The sequence below is a fragment of the Aspergillus campestris genome (genome assembly GCF_002847485.1).
Source record: "Aspergillus campestris IBT 28561 chromosome Unknown P168scaffold_8, whole genome shotgun sequence".
In the NCBI taxonomy this organism is placed as follows: domain Eukaryota; kingdom Fungi; phylum Ascomycota; class Eurotiomycetes; order Eurotiales; family Aspergillaceae; genus Aspergillus; species Aspergillus campestris.
Window position 1 is genome coordinate 1,479,590 of NW_020194343.1, and position 22,321 is coordinate 1,501,910.

Sequence of the window (22,321 nt, forward strand, 5' to 3'; positions counted from 1 at the left end):
CGCTGTCTCAATGACAAGCCCCGGTGAATATTTGTGTAGCTCTCTTGAGCCCCCACTGTTCGGTGCGCCGTTCCACCATCGTCGAATCAGTGCGACACTCGATATGTGTTTCCTTTGTCCTTGGTCTTTTCACACGCTGTCTTAATGACAAGCCCCGATGGAGTTTGGTGTAGCTCGTTCGAGCCCCCACTGGATGGATGGTACGGATCCTTGGTTGCCTTTGAAGTGCCGATTGTCTTGTTATGCAACTACGATACCCCCAGTGCGACACTTGTACTTCTCTATTTTTCTTTTCTTTCATGTACTTCTATCTGTTTTTCTTTGTTCCCCACAACGTTGGCGGTTTGGTCGAGGAAACCAGTGTAGCTCTTTTGAGCCCCCGCCGGGACAGGATGAGTGGTTCGATTTGGAGGTCTTTGCTTTCAGAAACTGGTTCCAAGTCCTTGGTGCGACACGTGGTCTTTTGGCCCTTTTTTCACCCCTTCGTGTGGCGAATTGAATGTTGGGGAAGGGTCGCGATGTAACTAATAAGCTTATGGCAGGATTTGGGAATAGTAAATAATGAAATGTCAGATCCTCATCGAAGGGCACTGAACAGCGTGCAGATGTGTAGTGTAGTATACTCGTAGATGACTTCTATAGTATCGTAGGAAGAATTGGAGACTTCCACTTGACAGCGGAACGTAATGTACTCTCAGGGTATTGCTTCTTCATTGACATAAATTTCTATCATCACAGTCGTGTATGACCTTCCCTCGTAGAACCGATCTCTCTATACGGTCACAGAAAGCCACCAAATTATACCGGACGAATGCCATATTTCGCATAAGGAAAGTCCTCCAGGGTGGAAAAGAGATCGCCCCACCCGTCATTCATTTCCCCGAGCTTGCCCGCCCCGCGCGAGTGTAGCCTCCCAGCGATCAACTCATCGGCCTCCTTCTCCGGCGCCGTCTTTTCTTCCTCCTTGTGCTCCCCCGTCAGACCGGCCAGGACTTCAGCCTCCCGACCCTTGTACGACTCCAGCAAACCCGGGTGGGGACACCACACCACGCGCATGCCCGCACGTCGCCCCGCTTCCACTCCCGGCACGGCGTCCTCGAACACGAGGCACTCTTCCGGCGTGATCTCCGGCTCGCCGCGCTCGCGCAAGTTGGTGTTGATGGTCTCCAGCGCGAGCAGATAGATATCCGGGAGCGGTTTCCCGCGCCCCTTCCCGATGCGGGGGTCATCGCCCAGCACGCGCTGTGAGGCCGGGATCTGTGAGAACACATCCTGCAGATGGTCGGTCTTCAGCTGGTAGTTTTTGCTGTGGGAGGATGTCGCGAGCGCGATGTGTACGGGGCGGTCGGTGCTCTGCGTTGAGAGGAGCTTGGCGAGGAGCGTTCGCACGCCGGGCAGGGGCTGCGATTCCGGGAAGAACTTCGATTGCAGGGCCGCTGTCTTGGCGGCGTATTCGTCGGGAGTAATGGGGAGTTGGGCCCAGTGGTGGAAGATCCGGCTGGCTTCTGGCTGCGGGCGGCCCTGGAGCTGGGCCTTGATGGACCACGGGAGCGTGGGCTTCCCGTACTCCTGCAGGACGGTATTGGTGATCGCGGTGTACTTGTCTTCGGAGTCGATCAACAGGCCGTCCATGTCGAAGAGGCATGCCCGCACGCGGGGAAATCTGGGAGGGGTTAGCGGGGGGATGGCCGAGAGGGATATGAGCGGGAGACTTGCTCTCTAGTTGGGCCTGCCATTGTAACGGGAATAGGGATGAAATGGTATCAATTGAACAATCTGCGTGGGGTGTAGAGCGAGAGTCGTGCAGCAATGGTGGATATATGGATATCGCGCGAAATTGCACGTCCCCGCATCCTCGGATTGGCGGCCTAGTAGCCTGGTGGCCTGGTGGCCTGGTGGCCTGATAGCCGCCTGATCGTGGACGCTGCCTGAATGTGCCTGGGGCTGTCCCCATATTCCTGAGGCTACTACAATTCCCTTTCCGGGCTTAGCGGCATCCGACCTCGTCTTTCTTTCTTTGTTTCTTTTCTCTTTCTTTCTCTTCTCTGCCTTCTTGTTCTAGTCAATTACTGTGATGACGACGCAGAGATCGACCCTGAAATCTCCGGTGTGCCTTCATTTCCCTGGACTCTGCATGTCTCCCAAACAATGGACAGAGGGGCTGGTTACGGACCGACGTCATCTTCCGTGGTATATTCTTGAAGGCAACACAGGAACGAGGAGAACCGTCCGATGAGAAAGCAAAGAGGAGATGAAACAAGGGTAGATAATCCAAACCTATCGATCGGCGAATGAACAAAACAAGAAAGAGGCAAATCATCGAAACAAAGAACCTGTACAACGCTGCAAGGAGACACAAGGTCTTACAACAATCTGACACCTCTATTGCATGCGTCGCAAAGAATCCACACACCAGTATCTAGATCTGCCAGGGGTAATTGGCGATCCGAGGTTTAAAAATGGAAACACACTGGTTGCGAGCTCTTTGTTGAGCTCAGGACAGCAATTGAAACGAAACATCCACCACTGTTCCAATCATTGACAGAGGCGAAAAGGATCCGCGCAATACGAGTAGTTCTGACAGGAGCATTCGGCGCCCGCGGACTCCGCCCAACTCCGCTCTTCCATCTTTCATTTCAAACTCGACGACTTCACGTCTCAGTCTGTATAAACATTGGAATATTCGAATGTGGACCACAGTTTACGGAGTCAATCGCCTCTCACCCTCTCTGTTGGATATTGTGGATCTCCTGTCACGTGGGGTTGCGAGAAAAGGGCGCCCACCCACGTCCAAGATTGGATCTCAAACATCGTGTTGATCCATCGGCGATAGTTGTAACATGGCGGGAAACTTGTCCCGCGTATGGGGCTTGGGAGGGGATGGTTCTGGGGAGCCACCATATTTCCTCCGATTCCGGTCGTCCAAGGCCTTCATTTGCTTCGTGGTGGTGTTTGCCATATTTACAGTACGTCCCAACCATGGTTTCAGGTGACTGGAGGTGCTATGCTAACGCCTATGTCGCGATGCCTATAGGATATTTTGCTTTACGGCCTCGTATGTTGTTGTTTGGTCCATACTGAAGGACGGCGGAAATACTGACGTCAAGGTGTAGATCGTCCCAGTGACCCCCACCGCGCTTCATGAGCGAGTTGGTTTAGCAAAAGAAGACGGTACTGTGCAGCTGTGTCTACATCTTGATAACTACACTGATACTAGGCTAACCGGTGGATGGATGAATAAACAGAACAAACATGGGTGTCGATTTTACTAGCGTTATACGGCGGAGCTTTATTAGCTTTCTCGCGTAAGGTCCCTCTTGTCATGAAGCGATAAGCCAGTTTGCTGATCTCTGACACAGCCGTGGCGGGATACCTCGCGGATCGGTTTGAGTCCCGATGGTGGCCATTGATTGCGGGCTTGGCTGCCCTTGGAGCCTCAACCGCTCTGCTCTGCATCGGCACACATATGGGACTCTGGATCGTCGGTCGGCTCTTCCAGGGGGCCTCCGCGGCGGTGGTCTGGACTGTAGGATGTGCCCTGTTGGTGGATACGGTGGACAAGGAGGAACTCGGACAGACCTTGGGGTACATCGGTATGGGAATGACCATGGGACTAATGGGGGGGCCGTTACTCGGCGGCGTTATATACGAGCATGGCGGGTACTACGCGGTGTTTGGCCTCGCATTTGGCATCGTGGCACTGGACATTGTCCTCCGGATCGTCATGATCGAGAAAAAACACGCCGCCAAATGGACGTCCAGGCCCTCGCACGAGGAGTGGCTGGAGATGCGACCACCCTCGGCCGGAACCGATACCGTCTCCCGTCTTTCACTGTCCAAGGCCCCGCGGGAGCACGTCTCCCGACCGTTCACCGCGGCCACGGCGATGACTGCGGACACTGTCACCTCGGTTGGGGCGCAATCCACATTTTCCAAGCCGATCCTCGGCGGCGAACCACACGCCGGGGACACACCGGCAGAACCAGAGCCTCGGAAGAAGCCCGTTTCCGCGATATACACGCTCCTATCATCGGATCGCATTCTGGTGTGCATCTGGACATATTTCATCCTCTCAGTCGTGCTGACCTCCCTCGACAGCGTGCTACCGCTATATGTCAGCGAGACTTTCAACTGGGGCCAAATGGGACAAGGACTCATCTTCATCCCGGTGACCGTCCCCCACCTCGTTGATCCCATCGTGGGATACATCAACGATAAGCACGGCTGTCTCCGCCGCTACATGGCCGCGGGGTTTCTCTTCGCGACGGTGCCCGTCATCGTATTATTCCGGCTCGTCACGCACAACTCCACCGAGCAAAAGGTGCTCCTGTGCGCCTTGCTCGCCCTTCTCGGCCTCTGCATAGCCGTCGTCTTCCCCCTCGTCATGGTCGAAGTCTCCTACGTCGTCCAGGAGAAGGAGGACCAGACGCCCGATATCTTCGGCAAAGGCGGCGCCATGGCTCTTGCCTACGGTATCTTGAACTCCGCCTTTGCGGCGGGGACTATCGTCGGCCCGTTCTTCGCGGGATATATCCGCCAAGCGGCCGGGTGGGATACCATGGCTTGGGCCCTGTCGGTTCTGTCCGGGTTGACCGCGATCCCGGTGCTGTTTTACATGGGGGGGTTCGTGCTGAAACCGGCGAGGTCGAGTAATTAGCATGGGGATGGATGCTGGGAGAGAAAGTTGGTTATGCAGCTAGGTGTTATAGGGTATTATACATGCATGGACATTTGGTGTATATAATGGCATACAATAAGCTTAATTCGTCTACCATTGCGGCTGGGATATCTGGAATTGCCGATTTAGCGTAGTTGGTTGAGGAAGTGTGGATGGATGTTACGATACTGCCTATATGTAGTTAGACAGGCAGAGAGACAGAAATCACTGGGTAACAGATCTTAGAACAGTTACATTAGGTAATTCCTCAATAACTACAACTATACTACGACACCATCTTTATCACTGTTTACATCAACCCATCATCAATAAAAAAGACTCGACGCAAAGTGCGGAAACGGTTTTATTGTCGTGACTGGTATCAACACGGCCATTTATTTATTGGGGCACACCACCCGACTGTATGCATTCCAACATCACATCCTAGGAGCCCTGTCGAAGGGTCGGAGAGAACCCCGGCTGGCCGGAGGGAAGGGAAAGGAAAACGGAAGAAAAATGAAAGAAAGTAAAAGGGAGTAAAAAGACGATCTATCCATTAATCCATCACAGGAAGTAATCGGGGGTCCGCCTCGAGACCATCGGTTCTCCCGCCCGGGGACAGGGGTCGAATTGTAAGCTACATGGGTTAGTGGGATCGACAAAAAGTGTTGGGTAGAAAGAACATACAATGTATACTTCAGATGCTCGTCAATTTCCATGATTGCGGCCTGGTTTCCGCAACGGTAGCAGTAGTTCGGCGCTGCAGATGGTTAGCCAAGAAGTTCCTTTGCCAGTGGTGGAGATGTGCAGGCATACCTGAGAAAATTGTCACCACGTTCCGATCCTGCGACCAATTGTACCCCTCCATGACGAGCTGATGCGCACGGGCCACCAGCGTCAAACCATTGTTGTGATTGAATGCCTCCGAGATGTCCTGCCCGAAAGTGTATCCAGCACCACGGGGCGAGATCCCCCAGCCGCATCGATCGTCAGGATCACTCCACAGCAGGTCGCACATGGGCCCCTCGTGGGGAACCTCCTGGATGCGGTCGAGGGAGCGGATGTTGTCGAGGGTGTCGATGGAGGGACTCAGACCGCCGTGGAGACAGAAGATCTGGTTTTCGATGAGGGCGGTAAGGGGGAGGTAGTCGAACAGGTCGGTGAAGTACTTCCAGACATTCGCGTTGCCGTACTTGCGCAGGCATTCATCGTAGAACCCATAGACCTGGGTGATCTGGCGGGACTCGTGATTTCCACGGAGAATGGTGATCCGCTGGGGGTAACGGATTTTCAGGCACACGAGGAGGGTGACGGTCTCGACGGAGTAGTAGCCACGGTCGACATAATCACCTGGGTGTCGATTAGCGGAGTGTCCGGGAGAGAAGAAGCGAGAACAAGGGTGCAATACCCATGAAGAGGTAGTTGGTATCGGGATTGGGACCTCCGATGCGGAAGAGTTCCATGAGGTCGTGAAATTGGCCGTGGATATCACCGCACACGGTCACGGGACATTTCTGAAGCGGTCAGCCACCATCCATCCATCGCATGCCTCCTCTCAAATCACGGGCAGGGAGGGAGAAAGAGAGAGGGGAGAAAAGGATGCCACATACCACCGGCTGCACGTTCGACTCCTCCTGCAATACTTCTCGAGCCTATCGACGGTTAGAACCGAACCACCCATATAAAAAGGACCAACGCGAGAACACACCCGATCACACAGTCGTCGCACATCCTCCTCCGCGAGTTGTTTGCAGGTCATCAAGCTCTCGATCCATCCGTCCAGGGTCGGGATCGACCCCGTGTCGGTGGTCGGGGAGAGACGGTGGGGTTCAGGCGACCGTGCCGTATCGATCTCCATATTATTATCCATTGGGACGACCACGACTGGGGGGGGGGGGGGGGGTCCAAGGAGAGAAGAGGTGTATCCGAGCGAGATCTCCGATCAAGGAGGTAATAGGTGAGGAGAGAAGGCGAACAGGATTCTTTCGAGCTCTATTTTTATTATGATTATTTTTTCCCCCGGACCGACCGCGGCGTGGGACGAAGGAGAGAGGATTGGCGTGGAAAAGGGAGGAGGAAAAATCAAAAGTCCAATCGACGATAGAAAGGACAATGAAGCGATCGGAGGGAAGATTAAAAAAGACGAGATGAGAGAGGGATTGGGGGGGAGAGGGGGGGGTGGTTGTGAAGATGGCGGGGGGGAGGGAGGAGGAGGAGAGGTGGATAGACCAGAATGGATCAGGATAGGATTCGGATTCGGATTAGGAGTGGAAAGAGGACGTGGTGGGGATGACGAGGTTTGCTGTGGCTGGTTTGTTTGGTTTGGGTACGGTTGGGTCTGTGTTTGCCGCGTTTGTCGGGTTTGTTCCTCCTCTACATAGAGAGGGATGCTGATATATTGTTACAGTGCAAGACCGAAGTGGAAATAAATACAAAGATAGCAGATAGATGGAATACAATCATAAACATCATTATCAAATACAAAACAGTCATCATTCCATTCTCGTCACGTCGTTGCTGCCCTCCCCATCCGCACCCGCATACAAAGCCTAGATGATGTCACCGCCAAACCCTCCCATGCCCCCAAATCCCCCTCCAAATCCCCCGCCGCCACGTCCACCAGATCGTCCTGGTCCACGCCCAAACGGTGGTCCCCCAGGTCCAACAGGATCGTAGCGTGCTCCAGGGGGCGCCTGCGGATTGTAGCCGCCCTCTCCGCCACCCTGTCCGCCAAACAGCGGATCGTCGAACGTAGGGTGCATCCCACCACTGCCACCACCACCACCGCCCAATCCGGGTCCGATGCCACCGCGGATCGGATCGTGAGGCCCCAGTCCCGGAGGATAGAGGTCGCGATCGCCAATATTCATCGGGTGTCGTCCTCCAAACCCGGGGGCGTATCCGCGCGGCGGTCGCTGGATTTCGAACTCGTCCTCGAACCCGGGCGGCGCAAAGTCGCCTGCGGGAACTGGTCGGCGCGGCGGGATGGCCAGCGGGTCGTCGAACGGGTATGGGCGTGCCGGGGCGGGCATCGGGTCATCGCGCAACGGGTCATGGCGGGGCGGGGCCTCGGGTTGTCGCTCGCGCCGCGCCTCGCTGGTCGCCTCGTAGCCTTCTTTGTACAGCCCAGGCGCCAGCCTCTGGATCACGTTGATCCGGAACAGTCCGATGAGATCGGTGAGACGGGAAGCGGAGATGAACACGTCGCGGAGGGCGTTGGGAGGGTTCGCAGGGGAGGAAAGAGGCAGGGAGGATGGAGAAACAAAGTCGTTGACTGGGATATCGAACGAGGTGGTTCGGTCGTCGCCCAGGGCCAGTGCAAATACAACGGCGTTATTTCCGAGTCGGCTCACCTTCAGAAGGTACTGCATGGACGACTGGGAGTGGGCGTAGCGGAAGGCATAGGTCGTCGCAGCATTCCACTGCGCTGGTAAGGTCGGGCTGTCGGGGTTCTCTGCAGTAACACTAGTCAGCCAAAATTGCTCCTCTGAATCGTGCATCCCCAACGCACCGAGATTATCATCTTCTCCCAGTCCCACCAGTCGGAAATCAACGGCCAGCATGCACGCGTGGCCGATGAGTGCTATCGCCTCATATGGAGTCCCGAGGGCGTTGGAAGTGCTGTCGTCAGCGCCCAGAGCTCTCGTGGCCAGTGCCACGATGTTGTCTGGGCTCAGGGGGTCTGTATTTCCAACCATGCTTGTGTAGTAGAGTATAAGAGTGTGATAGTTTGTTCAATAAATTAAGGAAGGGGATGAAGCAGCAATAAAAATGCCTCGAGGTAGCCAAATGATGATGCGGCTCTAATGTCATACCGCAGCCGGGACTCTTCGATTGGTACATATGCGGTTAGTCATCATGCATAGCATAACTAACTACTACTATGAGCATAACTGGGTGTATCATAACCACAACTCTATCAGCCTTGCATGGAAAGGTTGTAGGAGGAGGAATCTATAATTGCTGCCTAGAATGTTACTTCCTAAAGTATTACCATCATTTTGTAAACTGGTGTAGATCAAACATTACTTTGAATTTCTAACTATCGTGTACAGCCAGTAAACTATATATTCCGCTCTACGGCTAACCGTCGTTACGGGACACCCCAAGAGCACGCAAAACCAAAGAGTGACAGCGCTCTACGAAACCCACAACCTCCTCCAGACCATGCCAAGCGTCGTTGTAGGCAGCGCTCAACGTCAGGTGACCCTCCCAGGTTCCCAGAAACAGTCCGAGCCCCGTGCCGAGTTCCTCTCCAGTCACCCAAGGATTCTCCAGCTTGAACGCACCACGCACGGGACGGATGATTCGGTCCACCACTCCCATGCTCGAGACAGAAACAGATGGAGAGGAATTGATCTCGGGAACAGGGGGCGTGGTGCCATCGGCCGGATACGGAAGAGTCGCCATGGCCCAATATGAAGGGACTAGCTGGATGTGTTGCTTGTCATCACGAATCTGCAGGTAGAAGTCCCGTACCTTGTTCGCGACCTCGACAAATTCTGCTTTTTGCTCGTCGTCGTGCTCCGTTATACTATCTCGTGCCGGCACCCCCAGATCGACCGCGAGACCTTTTCCCGATACGGAGTGATAGACGGCGGCTGCATGGGCCGGGGTGCTGTACGGAGGAGTGCATTGTGGCCGCTCGTTTATCAGACTGTAGTTGATATACCGCACCATTCTCTCCTGATCCCGTCGCTCCTGGAGATCTCGCACAGTGATTGCGGCAGCTGCGTGGTACGCATGGGTCACGCTCCACCCCGAAGCTTTACAAGCTGCCAACAGACGCATGGTCGGTTCTCTCGCCAGCGTTACGGCGGTTCGCTGATGTTTTCCCGGGAGGGTCTTACCTTCATTGAACGGCATCGTGGCCACCTCGACACCTTCGCGGAGGGAGGCTTGATAGGGCCGAACGGTGTCTAAGTACGCCTTCTGCTCGGGCTGCAGGGTCGCTGGGATGGATGCCGCGGTACGAAGGGGTGGGCTCAGGTGCGCCCATTCATCCCCGAACCGAGGGAGCTGATACTGAGACCCCTGCGCGTAGGCCTGCTCTGCGTGGGCAAAGAGGTTATCGAAGAGGATCAAGGTTCCCACCCCGTCGATGATATCATGATGGCAGCGCAAGATAAGCTCACCACGAACCTCGCCCGGGGCTTGAGTGGGCGGTATGATGAGAAACAGCGTAGCCTTTTGCGGCACTGGGGGATCCGAATTGCACCAATCCAAGCCTGACATCCCGGTTGACACGACCTGAAACGTCGAACGCAGCCAAGCCCGTTGCGACTCCGGTCCGTCGCAGGTTTCGTAGACCTTCCGGCATGTCTTCAGCTCCTGGTTGAATTCCACCGTGGAGGCGATTGTGGGGTGGTCGTAGCGGAGTCGCAGCCAGGCCTTGCGCAGGGCCTCTGTCACCTCCTCGACGGGTTTTTGCTTCGGGTTCACGTTGGGAACCGCAACCGAAAAAGCAATGTATCCGGTCATGGCAAAGAACACCCGTCCAGTACCTTCGTAGGCCTTGGCTAGTGAGGTATAGAATTGCTCCGCCTCGTCGACCTCACGCTCCCATCGGCCGGGAGACGTGAGGATCCATGTGAATTCCGGAGCGGCTGAACCCATGACTATGATAGTAGGATGTCGAGAACGCCAAGGAGTCTGAGAAGTCGCAGCGTCGACTGGAGAGATTTGGTGCCTCATTGAAGATCCATTGTCGAGGGGTTAAATGGTCCGATCGTTGGACACGTCCACTCCACCGTCGACGAGGGGTTGATCTTTTAAGCGAAGGCATTTCGGCCCGAGTCATAAGAGAAGTGATAGTCAGACTGAGTATAATTGGCGCGTGAGAGGAAGAATATGTAAGAGAAAGGAAAGAGAGATCGTCTGGAGGACGAAGCTGAAATATGGCAGAACTTCGGGGCGATTGAGCTGTGGAGATGCATTCTAACCCGATCGGGGTATAACCTCCACTGATCTGACCCGATACGGTAAAAGAGCCAACTGTCATGACTATGACGACAATCTTGGCACTTCGCGATGGGAAGATTCCGAAGACTTAACAGCGGGGAGAAAGAAGGAATATGCAGACAAGGACTCGACACTATCTGCACTTCAAGCTAGTGGTTTATGTTTCACAAGTGAGTTTCGCTGTGATGATTGTGTGGATAAATGGCCCTATGTAGATTGATGACTCAACCGTGCATAACAGACGGAGCATCGGCCCTTATGATCCGTCACTTCTCATGAATCTCCATCAATCTCAACTTGAAGCACTTCCATTACTTATCATACTGCCAACTCAATCTGTTCTCACTCTCCAGCCTTAGGGCATACGCTGGCATGCCACGACTGGGTATGTAGTCTACGGATTTTTCTTCCCACCCCGAATTCACTCTAATGGAGAAGGTCGTAGGACCTGCATGCCTGACATGTCGAGAAAAATGTCGGAAATGCGACCGAGCTCGTCCCACGTGTCAGCGCTGCATTTCTAAAGGTCTAGTATGTGGGGGCTATCCCGAACAATTCAGATTCTGTGGAATCGCGAGTCGCGGGAAGTGGAGAGGTGCTCGTGCCCCCGTCCGAAATCGAGCTCAAGAGTGCATTGAGCTGCCCTCGCCAGAGGCTACTCCGGACGAAGATCCCAAATCGCCTCACGCAGATGGCACCCAACCTGTGGAGGAGCGCAGGTCTCAGTCGGTACCAGTCGATGAGATCACTGCACTCTTGAATGCCCCGCAGTCGGAGCGATTACTGTCTCACTGTAAGAACGTCTAGACCCCAAGCGTGTACAGGGAAACGCGAAGCGGGGACGCTAATGCTGTGTGCATGCAGACGACTCTTTTATCTGCCCTCACCAGATCGCGGAAATTGGCAGCTCGAGTGACAATCCCTATCGCGCGTATATCCTTCCGTTGGCGCAGAAGCAAATCGGACTACTATATGCCGTCTTAGGGCTTTCTGCCTCTCATCTCGGACAGCTGACGAAAGATCCACAGCTTCACCAAGATAAGGCAGTGGAATACCGCATGAGAGCAATTCGGGCTCTGGGCGAGGAAATCCGAAAGAGCCAGGAGGAATCCCTGTCGGAGGATGAACAAGACGCGGTTTTCGCCATCATCCAGATCCTGCTACTTCACGACGTATGGCCCACCTTGTCCCCGAGGGAAGCACAGAGACGGGAGCTCACACTACTTAGATTTGCGAAACGGGTATTTCCAGCCATGGCATCCACATCACCGGGGCCATGTCCGTCTGTAAGCGGCTACTGATCGCGGAGGGCTTGAACGGCCAACGCAAGCGGGCCGTGTTTTTTCTGGGCAATTTGGCCTGGTAAACATCCCCCCAGTGAAGATCCCCATGCCACGGCTAACCGGTCCTAGGTTAGATGTGATCCGCGCCTTTGCCGGTCCCGAACGACTATGCTTCCCCCAGGATATCCGTGAAATGGTCGCCTGTGCCAGTAGCCTAAACTTTGAGATGGTCAACGGATGCCCTCGCGAGATCTTTCTGATCATCAGCGGGGTGCTGGAAAAAGCCAAGGAACATAGTATGGGGTGGCTGCCATGGGATGAGTACCAGGTTGGGTTGCTGTTGGCAAAACATAAGCTGTATTCGTGGGATCCGAAGGGACGACGCTACCCGACCGCAGACCCTCGGTGGATCTACGTTGCGGAAGCCTTTCAGCACGCATGCCTTTTGCGTCTTCTCCGATTGATCGACCATGAAAAACCGGCTCAAAGCGCTGATATCCAGGAGTGTGTGGCCAAAATCCTCGACTCCACGGCCATGATTCCGCGAGACTCTTCCCTTCTGGAGCTTTTGGTACTGCCTTTTTTCATGGCGGGAACAGACTGCCTGTCCACCCACTCCCAGTACTATGTCCTATCCCGATTCACCGAGATTGAAAGACGCTCCGAGTTTTGCAACCCAGTACCGGCAGACGTGCTGCGACGAGTATGGGATGCGCGTGCATCGCAGGATGGTAACGACAATGCGAATATTGACTGGACTACTTTTGTAAGTCGCCTGGTCCCTAAAGATCATACATAACGGTGGACTGAGTTGCGTAGACACACTGGCCCGGTCTCACTCGACAGCATGACTATCTCATCATATAGATCGTGGCATTGAATGACATGGAAATCATGTCCCCACATTGCATCATCGGATGCAAGGAGGGATCCACCGCGGGGGCGCCTGCGGTCTGAAGTTCCGTATCGGGAAGTATTCCCAGCTCGGATTCCAGGCCCGTCTCGCCGTCTATAAAAAGATGGACATGGCGATTCGACTACTTCACACATTAGTGGTTAACGGACTTACTGCATTGCCTCTTCTGAGCCTATATAAGACACCACTTCGTGCCGTCACAGGAGCTTTCCCATGCTCAAATCACCGAAATCCTCAACGCAGAACCCACATCGCGAATAACAATGACATCGTCCAAAGAATGGCAGAAGATGGTCAATGGAGAACTCTACGCGGCCTGGGATGAAGATCTTCAGGCTAATCGAGATCGCTGTCGAGAAGCCTGCCGAAAATTCAACGAAGCCGGTCAGGTCCCGCGACGGCGCCGGGTAGAACTTTGGAGAGAGTGAGTGGGAATGCATCTGCGACATGCGCGGTGTGCTGACTCGGACAGAATCGTCTGCGATACGCGCCCCCTCCCCCCAGTCCATTTCGATCCCAAAGAAGACGCAAAGCTCTTTGACGACACGGACCCGGTCGTGGACCCTCCGATCTCCGTCGACCACGGGCTCAACTTTAAGGTCGGGAAGGGCAGCTTCCTGAATTTCAACCTGCTGGTCCTGGACACCTGTCTGATCACGGTGGGCGAGCGAGTGCTCTTCGGACCCAATGTGTGTATCTACGGGGCAACCCATCCCATGGACCCAGCGGTGCGACGGGGTCTCGAGGGCCCCGAGGCCGGAAAGGAAGTCCATATCGAAGATGACGTGTGGATCGGCGGCAGCGTGATCATCCTCGCGGGGGTGAGGATCGGTCGGGGGAGTACGGTCGGAGCGGGCTCCGTCGTGACCAAGGTTCGTTGATCGCAACCCCACTTTGACGGTGTCTACGGTCTCCTGTTACTCACGCGTAATCTACTGATTAGGACGTCCCGCCGTTTCATTTCGTCGCGGGGAATCCCGCACGAATCATCCGGCGGATCGAGACAAGCATGGACCCGGAGCAACAGGGTCCCTGAGATTGAGCAAAACCAGAAGAAAGATATCCAATAGATCTATGGAAAGGCGAATAATACACAGCTAGAAGGCAACAGCTTAGAGCAACAATGCAACCAAAACAAAACAAAAAAATTTCTATTTACAACATGGCCTTGGGGAACTTCTTCATGGCCTGGCGCACACCCAAATCCGCCAAGATCTCTTCCGTGCCACCCAAGATGGCATCGAACTTGTAGCCGCGGTGGAACATCTCGACGACGCGGCCCATACCGGACTGGGTGATACCGCGACCACCGAAGATGTTGGTCGCCTGCTCGGCGATCTCCTGCGCGGCGCGGGTGGAGTGCGACTTGAGCAGGGCGATGGGGCCGCCCAGGTTGGCGGACTGCTGCGCGTAGCTCATGTTGCACATCTGGTAGGCGATGGACTCCAGCCAGGACTGGTTCGCCTCGCAGAGAGAGATCATGCGAGCAATCCTGTTTGGGTTAGATACCGTTTTTTGACTTGTTTTTCATCACATGGATGTGTGTGGAAGGGATACATACTTCTGTCGCATCACGGGCTGCTCAATAAGCTTCTTCCCGAAGACCAGTCGCTGGTTGCACCACTTGAGGCACTCCTCGACGATGGTCGTGGACATGCGGATGACACCGCAGGCCATCATGAAACGCTCGTGGTTGAAGTTGCTCATGACGACGATGAAGCCCTTGTGCTCCTCGCCCAGCAGGTGGTCGACGGGGACCTTGGCGTTCTCGAACTGCACGAACGCCGTGCCGGCGGCGGTCGAGTAGGACGTCTTGATCTGCTTAGTCTCAACGCAGTCGTCCCGGGGCACCAGGATGACCGAGAAGCCCTTTTCGGTGCGGCAGGCGACCACGAAGTAGTCGGCGAACATGCCGTTGGTGATCCACTTCCTGGGAGGTATTAGCACGCTGACAGGGAGCTGCTCTGGAGAAACCGGAGATACATACTTGGTGCCGTTGATGATGTAGTGCTTTCCATCGGGGGTCTTGGTCGCCGTCGTGCGCAGGCCCGCCACGTCACTACCGGCAAAGGCCTCAGTGATGGCCAGACACATCTTCTTCTTGCCCGACAAGACCTCCTGAGTGACCCGGTCACGAAGAGGGACATTGTTGAGCCACTGGCGCACGGCCGTCAAGCTAATGGCCATACCGGCCATGTTACCATCCATAAAACCTGTTGTGGAACAAGACACCATCACGTTAGCCCACGCTCCTAGAGCCTCCCGCTGAAATTTCGCAAGGTCACCTACCACGGGCGTTACACCGCACCAACTCCTGCGTCACGATCAGATCATGGAAGTAGTCAAACTCCTTCCCGTCGATGGCGCCACCGAGGATCGTCCGGCCGTGCAGATGAGGCCCCGGTCCCAGACGCATGGCCAGGACGTTGGTCTCCGCCATGCGGTCGATCAGGCCCTGGCTGATGTAGGTGCCGTCACGCTCCTTCTCCTGAGCCTCGGGGGTGATATAACGGTCAGTGAACTCGCGCATGGCTCGCTGCAGGCGACGGTGGCTGTCGTTGTAGTAGGGGTTCTTGAACTGCGGGCGCAGCCAGAGGGGCTCGGCGTAGGGAACGGCGCTCAGGGACCCGGGCTCGGGGGAAACGATCTCGGGGGTTTCGCCGGCGACGGTACCGATGCATAGTTGCTTGCTGTACTTGTCGAGGACCTCTTGACGGTGCAGGTTGTAGAAGGCATCAGTGGCGTCCTGGCCGGCAACCTGGTTGAGGACGACGCTGCCGCCCGGGTGGGCGTCGAGGAAGTCGGTCAGATCATAGACACGGTGGTCGATGATACACCAGACAGAGTCTTCGGTGTTGTGCTTTGCAACCTCGGCGCGCGTGAATGACTTGGCCATGATGATGATCGGAATGTGGAAGGAATGGAGAGAAGACAGAAAGCGTGTGGGGGAGAAGAGAGTGGGAATAAGTAAGGGGAAACTGAACGAAGAGAAAGAAAAAGGACCAACGAGAATGGGCAGAGAGCGTCTGATTAATGCGGGGAAGGGGTCTCACCAATAACGGCGCCACGATTAATGATTTTGTGCGCTGGGCCGAGGATTCGAGCGTGCGCGACCATGGTTACGATGATCTCTGGCTTCATATGCGACGCTTTTGCCGAGGTTGTTTTCTTCTTCTGCGCGCCAAGAATCTTGGGTGCTGCATTGATTACTCATCGGTTCTTATGCCGAGATCAATATAGAGCAGGGACTTACAGTGGACACTGGCTAGTTTGGATGTTATGGGTGGAAATATTGAGATAATATAGTGTATTACATGACACTCATATAATACCTGCTAAGTCGTCGACTCTGATACCATACCTATTAGCTCTCGTGTCGTGCACACTACTTCCTCTTCACGTAGTCCCGCAAGAATCCTACTAGATAACCGCTTAGAAGAGCGAGATATAGTAGTCACATTCTTATTTTCGTCCCATAATTGCCTGTAATCTTTGTTTAGTTCTTATATAATCTGTGCTATTTGTTCAGTAAGAGATTGCAAGAGTTCAAAAACATTATGTGGAACCCCCTTTCCAGAGGTCTCATGCCGCGTCTTTGAGCCACGCCATGTCTGCGCGTCCTTTGGTCAGCCCTAATCCCACATCGCGATATATTTATTGACAAGGGCGGTTGTTGAAGTCTTCTGGTAATACACTGCTGTAATAGCAGAATATATCTGTAATATCTTCGTGGACGGTTCCACGCATTGATGCATCCGACACAGGGGAAGTACTCCCTACACAGCCGACTGTGCAACTTCGAAGCGTCCATCGTGTACACCCTGCGCTTCACTCCTAGGCAGCGGTTAAGCCAGTAAGCACTCCATCCTTTCATGAGCTTGACTGAGGATCCGCCAAGGCCCTACTCGGCGCGGAGTCGCCGAATCCACCAGCCATTCAGGGAGCGAACGCGGGGTTGCACCAGCCAAGCATCTTGCGATGAGCTGGTATGGAGTGTAAAGCCATTTGTCTGACTTTCTTCAAGGTAGCATGCTGCAGGATTGGACAATTGATTCTTTTGTGTGGGGTACCAGACAGACACTATAATGGGTCTTGTTTTCTTGTGGTGTTCTGGGCCAACCTTGTTTTGACGTCGGATATCACCTGGCGCTGCAGCCTTCAAAGTGTTTGGTAGTGTCGGATGGAGACATCTGGAGATGAAGTCATGGTCATTTGTCGTACCAACGGGAAAATCTGCCCAAGTGATCGAATAAGTGGTTGTGTCTTGGTGAAATTTGATGTTGGTTGAATCTCCCAACGGGATCGCCATCTTATTAAGGCGACGGATGCTGCACCGGGCTGCGATCCGAAAGGCTTCGGGTGCAGCTCCGACGTAACCACCACTGCTGTATAACCTCGGGTAGGCTTCCTGCCAGCACCTCCACGGACCTCAACACGATCGGAATCAATTCCTATCACTAGTGCTGCCAAGAATGAATATCACTTGGTTTGAATTCAATCTGATCCAACCACAGCCCGTCTACAATGGACCAGTGTCTAGGCGCGGGCTGGAGGTTCCCCATGGGGACCCCAGTTCCACTTGGGACGGAATTTGGGAGAGCGATCTGGGGCCCCTCATGTCTAAGGGATTGGAATGAGTCGTAGACCTTGCTGATACCTTGGCGTCATGTTGCAGCATTTAAGATCGTTGGCTTCCTTTTTCCATCCTTTCGTTGGCGAAGGATCTTGACACAGTCGACTGAAACCAAAATCGTGGCCATCATGAGCAAAGACACACCAGGGGTTCCGCCCCCTTACATGTTGGACTTGGACAACACCAAAGAAAGCAATTCGGGGGCTTCTTCTCATTTGGAAAAGGCGATTGCGCCGGGAGAGCAACAGCTCAGGTCCAGCGAGTTACTGGACCCCAGGAACCCACGTAACTGGCCCAAATGGAAGAAAAACACACAAATCCTCATGGTGGCCTTCCATTCCATGGTAGCTACCTTCATGGCTGCGGGTATCATCCCCGCCTACGAGGCGATGGCTGAAGACTATGGCGTGACGGTGCCAGAAGCGAGCTATCTCACCTCGATCCAGGCATGTCTCCCCTCCCCGCATCATACAGGTTCCGACAACCGCTGACCGATTGAACCCCCAGATCCTGCTGCTGGGAGTAACGCCTTTGATCTGGAAACCCATCACCTCTATTTACGGCCGATACCATATATTTCTGTTGTCCGTCTTCGGGAGTCTCATCTGCAACATCGGAGGCGCCTGCTGCACCACGTATGGCGGCCAGATGGCGACTCGAGTGCTCACGGGCATCCTCATCTCGCCACCAATTGGCATCGGGAGCGGTGTAATCACGGAGCTCTGTGAGCCCGAGGAGCGCGCGCAGAAAATCGGCTGGTGGACACTGATGCTGACACTTGGCACCCCCGGTGGGCCTTTCATCATGGGTTTTGTCACGCACCATATCGGCTACGAGTGGATCTTCTGGATCTTCGTCATCATCAATTTCGTCCAACTCATTGCGTATATCCTCCTGGGAGAGGAGACCGTCTATATCGTCGATGATAACGCATCTGCGGAATCGACCGAGTCTGGCCAGGGCTTCTTCGGCAGGCTCATCCCGCGACGCATCGATCCGCGCCCCCTGAAGATGCGCGACTTTATCGAGCCCTTGTTCTTCAGCCGGTACTCACGGGTCTTGATCCCCGCGTGTGCCCACTCCATCGTCTTCTGCTACGGCAATATCGCCCTCATCGTCGAGATGCCCATCGCCTTCGGCGAGGAGTTCCACTTCAACCCGCAGCAGATCGGCCTGCAGTTTATTGCCATCATCATCGGCTGCGTGCTGGGCGAACAGTTGAGTGGGCCCGTATCGGATTGGTTCCTCAAGACCATGAGCCGCCGCCGCGGGCACGTCCAACCTGCGGATCGGCTCTGGCTGTCCTATATCGGCTTCGGGACGGTTATCGCGGGCCTGTTGACTTGGGGATTCCAGCTAGACAAGGCCACCTCGTGGAATGTAACTCCGTGCGTGGGCGCGGCAATTGCCAGCTTCGGGAATCAGATCATCACCACCATTCTCATCTCCTTTGCTGTCGACAGCTACAAGGAACATGCCACCAATGTCGGAGTCTGCATCAATGTCTACCGCCACATCTATGGATTTGTATGTCCGAGGAGTCTCTTCCTATACGCGAGTCATGTTTGCTAATGTGTTATTAGATTGGTCCGTTCTACTTCCCGCCCATGTTTGAGAGCCTCAAGTTGGCGGGTGCCGCAGGTGTCATGTGTGCCATCATCGGCGTGTGCGCTTTGATTCCGATCATTGCCATCCAATATGTAGCGAGTCGAGCGGACCGGTGAGCTCCACCCAGTGGTAGCTACATATCATATTTTAGTTTCCCCACGGGCTTATCTGTTATGTGGATAGATCAAAGCTGGCGGCGTAATTGGAACGTTAATGGATGACCCGAGATATCCAGTCTGGTCATATAGTGAAAAACACTGATTAAATGGGCCACATTATCGTAAAATAGAGAGTTTTGAAAGGATTCAGGCAACTGATGTAAAATATAAATCAATACAGGTTGCTTGGCACACTGTTCAGCCACGACATGTCCTGGAAATCAGGAAGGTCGAACCCATCCAGTAGAATGGCATTTGTACCCTCTCCCAGAGACAGGTCGGTCATGCCATTGGATGCGGCCCCGGACGGCTGGGCCTGAAGCGGTTGCTCACTTGCCGGAACCCCTTCCGACACGACTCGCTCGTATAGTATCTCCAACGCTGCGACACACCGCCGGGCAGAGGTACTGTAGCTCTGGTATTTGCGAAGAATTTCGAGAGCATCATTCCATGACCTCGTGATCGCAACTTCTGTTACATCTTCCAGCACAGCTGGACAGAGACGACCGGCGATGAGAACTGTCGCCGCTGTATATACATCTATGTTCGATCAGTCCTGATGCTTTCCAGATAGATGGATGCGAGTCTCACAAAGAATATTGTACCACCACGCTGGAAGGGGACCAGAAGTCCCGTCAGCTGGAATATTGTTGTAGATTAGGTCAACGACCTCCTGGGCCACTTTGACGCATATTACCGAGCACTGCTGGGCTACTCGTTGAGGGAATGAATCATTTAGGGAGATGAGCGGGTCCGCGGGCGCAATGTCCCGGGCAGTGCAGTACTTCGAGAGAATGGGACGGAAAAGAAGCATGCGGACATGCAGGAACCTGCACAGATGTGAATACCGTTGTACATCCGTCAGCGGACAAAGCCAGACATACCTGGCGCGTATAACGACACTTTGTCTGTAGAAGACTAGATTCTCGGGCTCAGATGAGGTTGTGCCACGTAAATGAGGAGGTAGACTCCGGGTCCACCTAGTCAGTGCTCGATCGAGCTCGAAGATGGTTCGTTCGCCCTCGCTAGTCTCTTTGTTGAAGTAAAAGTCGTACATGTCTTCCGGGCTTTCCTCGGGGATGGGCTTGTATAAGCTCAACAGTATATCGTTCAGAATCTCGTACAGCTCCAGTGACTTAGCGTAGAAAGCCATCACCGAGGGGCGATCCGCCGGTTGCGTGACTTCGGCCCCCGAAGCGGTAGGGATGTACTCTTCGTCCACGGTGGCGGGCAGAGGAACCGATCCACACGAGGCCTTTGAGATCATTGCGGGACGTCCAAACGTCATAGAGATGACACTATGGATGTTAGATAGAGACAAGTTCACGAGCCGGCTGGTTCGTCTTACCGGTCCATGAGAACACATCCGTGCCAGATCTTGCGAGCCAGCTGCTGCTCCTGTGGGTTATGGAGGCGGGCAATGGTTTGCGGGAGATGTAGCCCTAAGCTCTGCGCATTGCGGACGGCCAATCCCGTCACTATCCAACATTGATGTGCCGAGTCTGTGCTTTGGAGATACTGCGCCATGAGGAGGAAGCATTGGATCAAGGCCGCTGACCCCGTATTCCAAAGACTAAACTGCAGTAAATCTTTCGCACGAGAGAAAAAGGCGTCCGCTGAAGCCTCCCGCTCCTCTGGAGAAATGAAATCCGCGAGCTGGCAGGCCAGGGCAAAGACCACATTGAAAGTGCACATCAACATGTTCTCATCGGACTGGAGGGTTTCTCCCGTCCAGATCCTCCCGTACTCGGCCCTCAATTGGGTACCATCGACGAAGGGGTATAACGGAAAAACAAAACACCAGTAGACGTCCATTAGACTATCTGCCGTCTTCCGTGGCGGAAGAACATAATTAGGCACAGTGGGCGTCCTTTCGTTTCGAGTAGACGTAAGACTAGATAGCGGTTCTATTCCGAGGATAGAATCGGACGTCTGCCGATGAGGTGACGAGACCCGTTTGTCGACCGCAGTCCTGATCTGACGCATAAAGCTGGCCGCACTGGAACTGCCAAAGAATCCTTGCGTGGGACGCTCTTCCTCAACCGCGCCCATCATCGCATTGACCCCAAGGCCCCGGGCATCTCCACCGAGATACGAGCCTTCGGCGGACTGCCGCGACGGATGTCCCGTACGCCGGTGATTGCAGCTCGCATTGCTCCCGGGGGTCCCAAGGAAGACACTACCTGATGGAGATGGCCGATGATCCACATTGGAAACAGAGACATTGTTTCTAGACTGGCCATGGCTTACAGGAACTGCCAAAGACGGGGTGAATGGAGCAGACGGCGGAGCGCCAATGGGTAACGGTGATACCGGATCATCATAGGACGAGGGTGACTACACGACCAGTCAGATGGTAAAAGACTTCGTTCAAGACTCCCTTGGGGATGGAAAGTCCATGGCGTGGTCATTATAGTCCTACCAACCTGGAGGTGGGCTGATGTCCGATCCCCCCCATCGGGCCTTGTAGGCCTCGGAATGCTATCCGGACTCTCTAGATGCTTGATGCGACTTTCCAGGCGGGCGATGTAGCTTCATTTCAACATAATTAGATGGTGATACACTATCGTTGGCCGCAGCTCCTGAAGCGTTGAGGACTGTGGCGATGACCGGCCCCTTGCCCTGGATAGGTGTATAGTCTCTCTCACCTTTGGACCGCACGCTTTTTCTCGGGCTCCCCCGTGTAGTTACACTCATTACCGCGATCAGGCCTCCTTGTGCATGGCCCGCACACTACACATCGGTTGGCCATGTTAGACTGGGGCGGTTTTGCGTCCGGAAAGTTGAATAGGAAGCGATCATACCGGGTTGGATGCCGTCACAACGGACCTTTCGGGCCCGGCATTCATCACAAGCCACGGCGATCTTACGACGCTTGGTAGACCGGACGGGAGTATCCCCTGATGGAGACTCCTGTGGGGAAGATGAGTGACTCATAGCGGATAGAAAGGAAAGAAGACCGAAAGAGGAGATGGAGTATGAGAGAAGACGTAGTTGAAGAGAAGGAAAGGAAGACATCCCGAGGGGAGGAGTGGGCCTTGGCGCCAAGACGGCTCGGAGCTGATCCCGTGCTGACCTAGGCATGAGGCAGTGGCAACCGGTCAA

At 54.4% G+C, this 22,321-nt stretch overlaps 9 protein-coding genes across 9 annotated transcripts; 3 read left to right on the plus strand and 6 right to left on the minus strand.

The window, feature by feature from the left end:
• Window positions 1–689: 689 nt before the first annotated feature.
• On the minus strand, window positions 690–2,200 carry P168DRAFT_291519 (haloacid dehalogenase superfamily protein). Its single transcript, XM_024837421.1, has 2 exons — window positions 1,717–2,200; window positions 690–1,663 (listed from the first exon to the last, which is right to left on the minus strand). Exons 1-2 carry the CDS (start codon window positions 1,734–1,736, stop codon window positions 799–801), a joined length of 885 nt encoding a protein of 294 aa, XP_024691994.1. The 5' UTR covers window positions 1,737–2,200; the 3' UTR covers window positions 690–798.
• A 258-nt stretch (window positions 2,201–2,458) lies between these two features.
• On the plus strand, window positions 2,459–4,782 carry P168DRAFT_305681 (MFS general substrate transporter). The gene is made up of 5 exons (XM_024838954.1): window positions 2,459–2,966; window positions 3,035–3,055; window positions 3,114–3,171; window positions 3,246–3,305; window positions 3,360–4,782. The coding sequence occupies exons 1-5, from the start codon at window positions 2,841–2,843 to the stop codon at window positions 4,655–4,657; spliced, it is 1,563 nt and encodes a 520-aa protein (XP_024691995.1). The 5' UTR covers window positions 2,459–2,840; the 3' UTR covers window positions 4,658–4,782.
• A 158-nt stretch (window positions 4,783–4,940) lies between these two features.
• Window positions 4,941–6,560, minus strand: P168DRAFT_255701 (serine/threonine-protein phosphatase). Its single transcript, XM_024834480.1, has 6 exons — window positions 6,366–6,560; window positions 6,268–6,309; window positions 6,066–6,171; window positions 5,474–6,007; window positions 5,345–5,417; window positions 4,941–5,294 (listed from the first exon to the last, which is right to left on the minus strand). The coding sequence occupies exons 1-6, from the start codon at window positions 6,525–6,527 to the stop codon at window positions 5,222–5,224; spliced, it is 990 nt and encodes a 329-aa protein (XP_024691996.1). The 5' UTR covers window positions 6,528–6,560; the 3' UTR covers window positions 4,941–5,221.
• Window positions 6,561–7,193: 633 nt separating this feature from the next.
• On the minus strand, window positions 7,194–8,435 carry P168DRAFT_291523 (proteasome inhibitor PI31 family protein). The gene is made up of 2 exons (XM_024837422.1): window positions 8,169–8,435; window positions 7,194–8,111 (listed from the first exon to the last, which is right to left on the minus strand). The coding sequence occupies exons 1-2, from the start codon at window positions 8,353–8,355 to the stop codon at window positions 7,207–7,209; spliced, it is 1,092 nt and encodes a 363-aa protein (XP_024691997.1). The 5' UTR covers window positions 8,356–8,435; the 3' UTR covers window positions 7,194–7,206.
• A 270-nt stretch (window positions 8,436–8,705) lies between these two features.
• On the minus strand, window positions 8,706–10,529 carry P168DRAFT_291524 (uncharacterized protein). Its single transcript, XM_024837423.1, has one exon. The coding sequence runs from the start codon at window positions 10,271–10,273 to the stop codon at window positions 8,741–8,743; it is 1,533 nt and encodes a 510-aa protein (XP_024691998.1). The 5' UTR covers window positions 10,274–10,529; the 3' UTR covers window positions 8,706–8,740.
• A 390-nt stretch (window positions 10,530–10,919) lies between these two features.
• Window positions 10,920–13,000, plus strand: P168DRAFT_291525 (uncharacterized protein). Its single transcript, XM_024837424.1, has 6 exons — window positions 10,920–11,003; window positions 11,064–11,411; window positions 11,483–11,790; window positions 11,847–11,980; window positions 12,031–12,667; window positions 12,721–13,000. The coding sequence occupies exons 1-6, from the start codon at window positions 10,991–10,993 to the stop codon at window positions 12,766–12,768; spliced, it is 1,488 nt and encodes a 495-aa protein (XP_024691999.1). The 5' UTR covers window positions 10,920–10,990; the 3' UTR covers window positions 12,769–13,000.
• Window positions 13,001–13,895: 895 nt separating this feature from the next.
• On the minus strand, window positions 13,896–16,077 carry P168DRAFT_311787 (acyl-CoA dehydrogenase family protein). The gene is made up of 4 exons (XM_024839527.1): window positions 15,107–16,077; window positions 14,805–15,030; window positions 14,379–14,747; window positions 13,896–14,309 (listed from the first exon to the last, which is right to left on the minus strand). The coding sequence occupies exons 1-4, from the start codon at window positions 15,711–15,713 to the stop codon at window positions 13,973–13,975; spliced, it is 1,539 nt and encodes a 512-aa protein (XP_024692000.1). The 5' UTR covers window positions 15,714–16,077; the 3' UTR covers window positions 13,896–13,972.
• Window positions 16,078–17,355: 1,278 nt separating this feature from the next.
• P168DRAFT_328434 (putative MFS transporter) lies at window positions 17,356–19,174 on the plus strand (the record flags this gene model as incomplete). The annotated part of the gene is made up of 3 exons (XM_024841354.1): window positions 17,356–17,863; window positions 17,958–18,977; window positions 19,034–19,174. The coding sequence occupies exons 1-3, from the start codon at window positions 17,579–17,581 to the stop codon at window positions 19,172–19,174; spliced, it is 1,446 nt and encodes a 481-aa protein (XP_024692001.1). The 5' UTR covers window positions 17,356–17,578.
• A 34-nt stretch (window positions 19,175–19,208) lies between these two features.
• P168DRAFT_328435 (transcription factor domain-containing protein) lies at window positions 19,209–22,174 on the minus strand. Its single transcript, XM_024841355.1, has 7 exons — window positions 22,021–22,174; window positions 21,865–21,949; window positions 21,643–21,748; window positions 20,565–21,553; window positions 20,101–20,514; window positions 19,808–20,046; window positions 19,209–19,756 (listed from the first exon to the last, which is right to left on the minus strand). Exons 1-7 carry the CDS (start codon window positions 22,151–22,153, stop codon window positions 19,389–19,391), a joined length of 2,334 nt encoding a protein of 777 aa, XP_024692002.1. The 5' UTR covers window positions 22,154–22,174; the 3' UTR covers window positions 19,209–19,388.
• Between the last annotated feature and the right edge of the window lie 147 nt (window positions 22,175–22,321).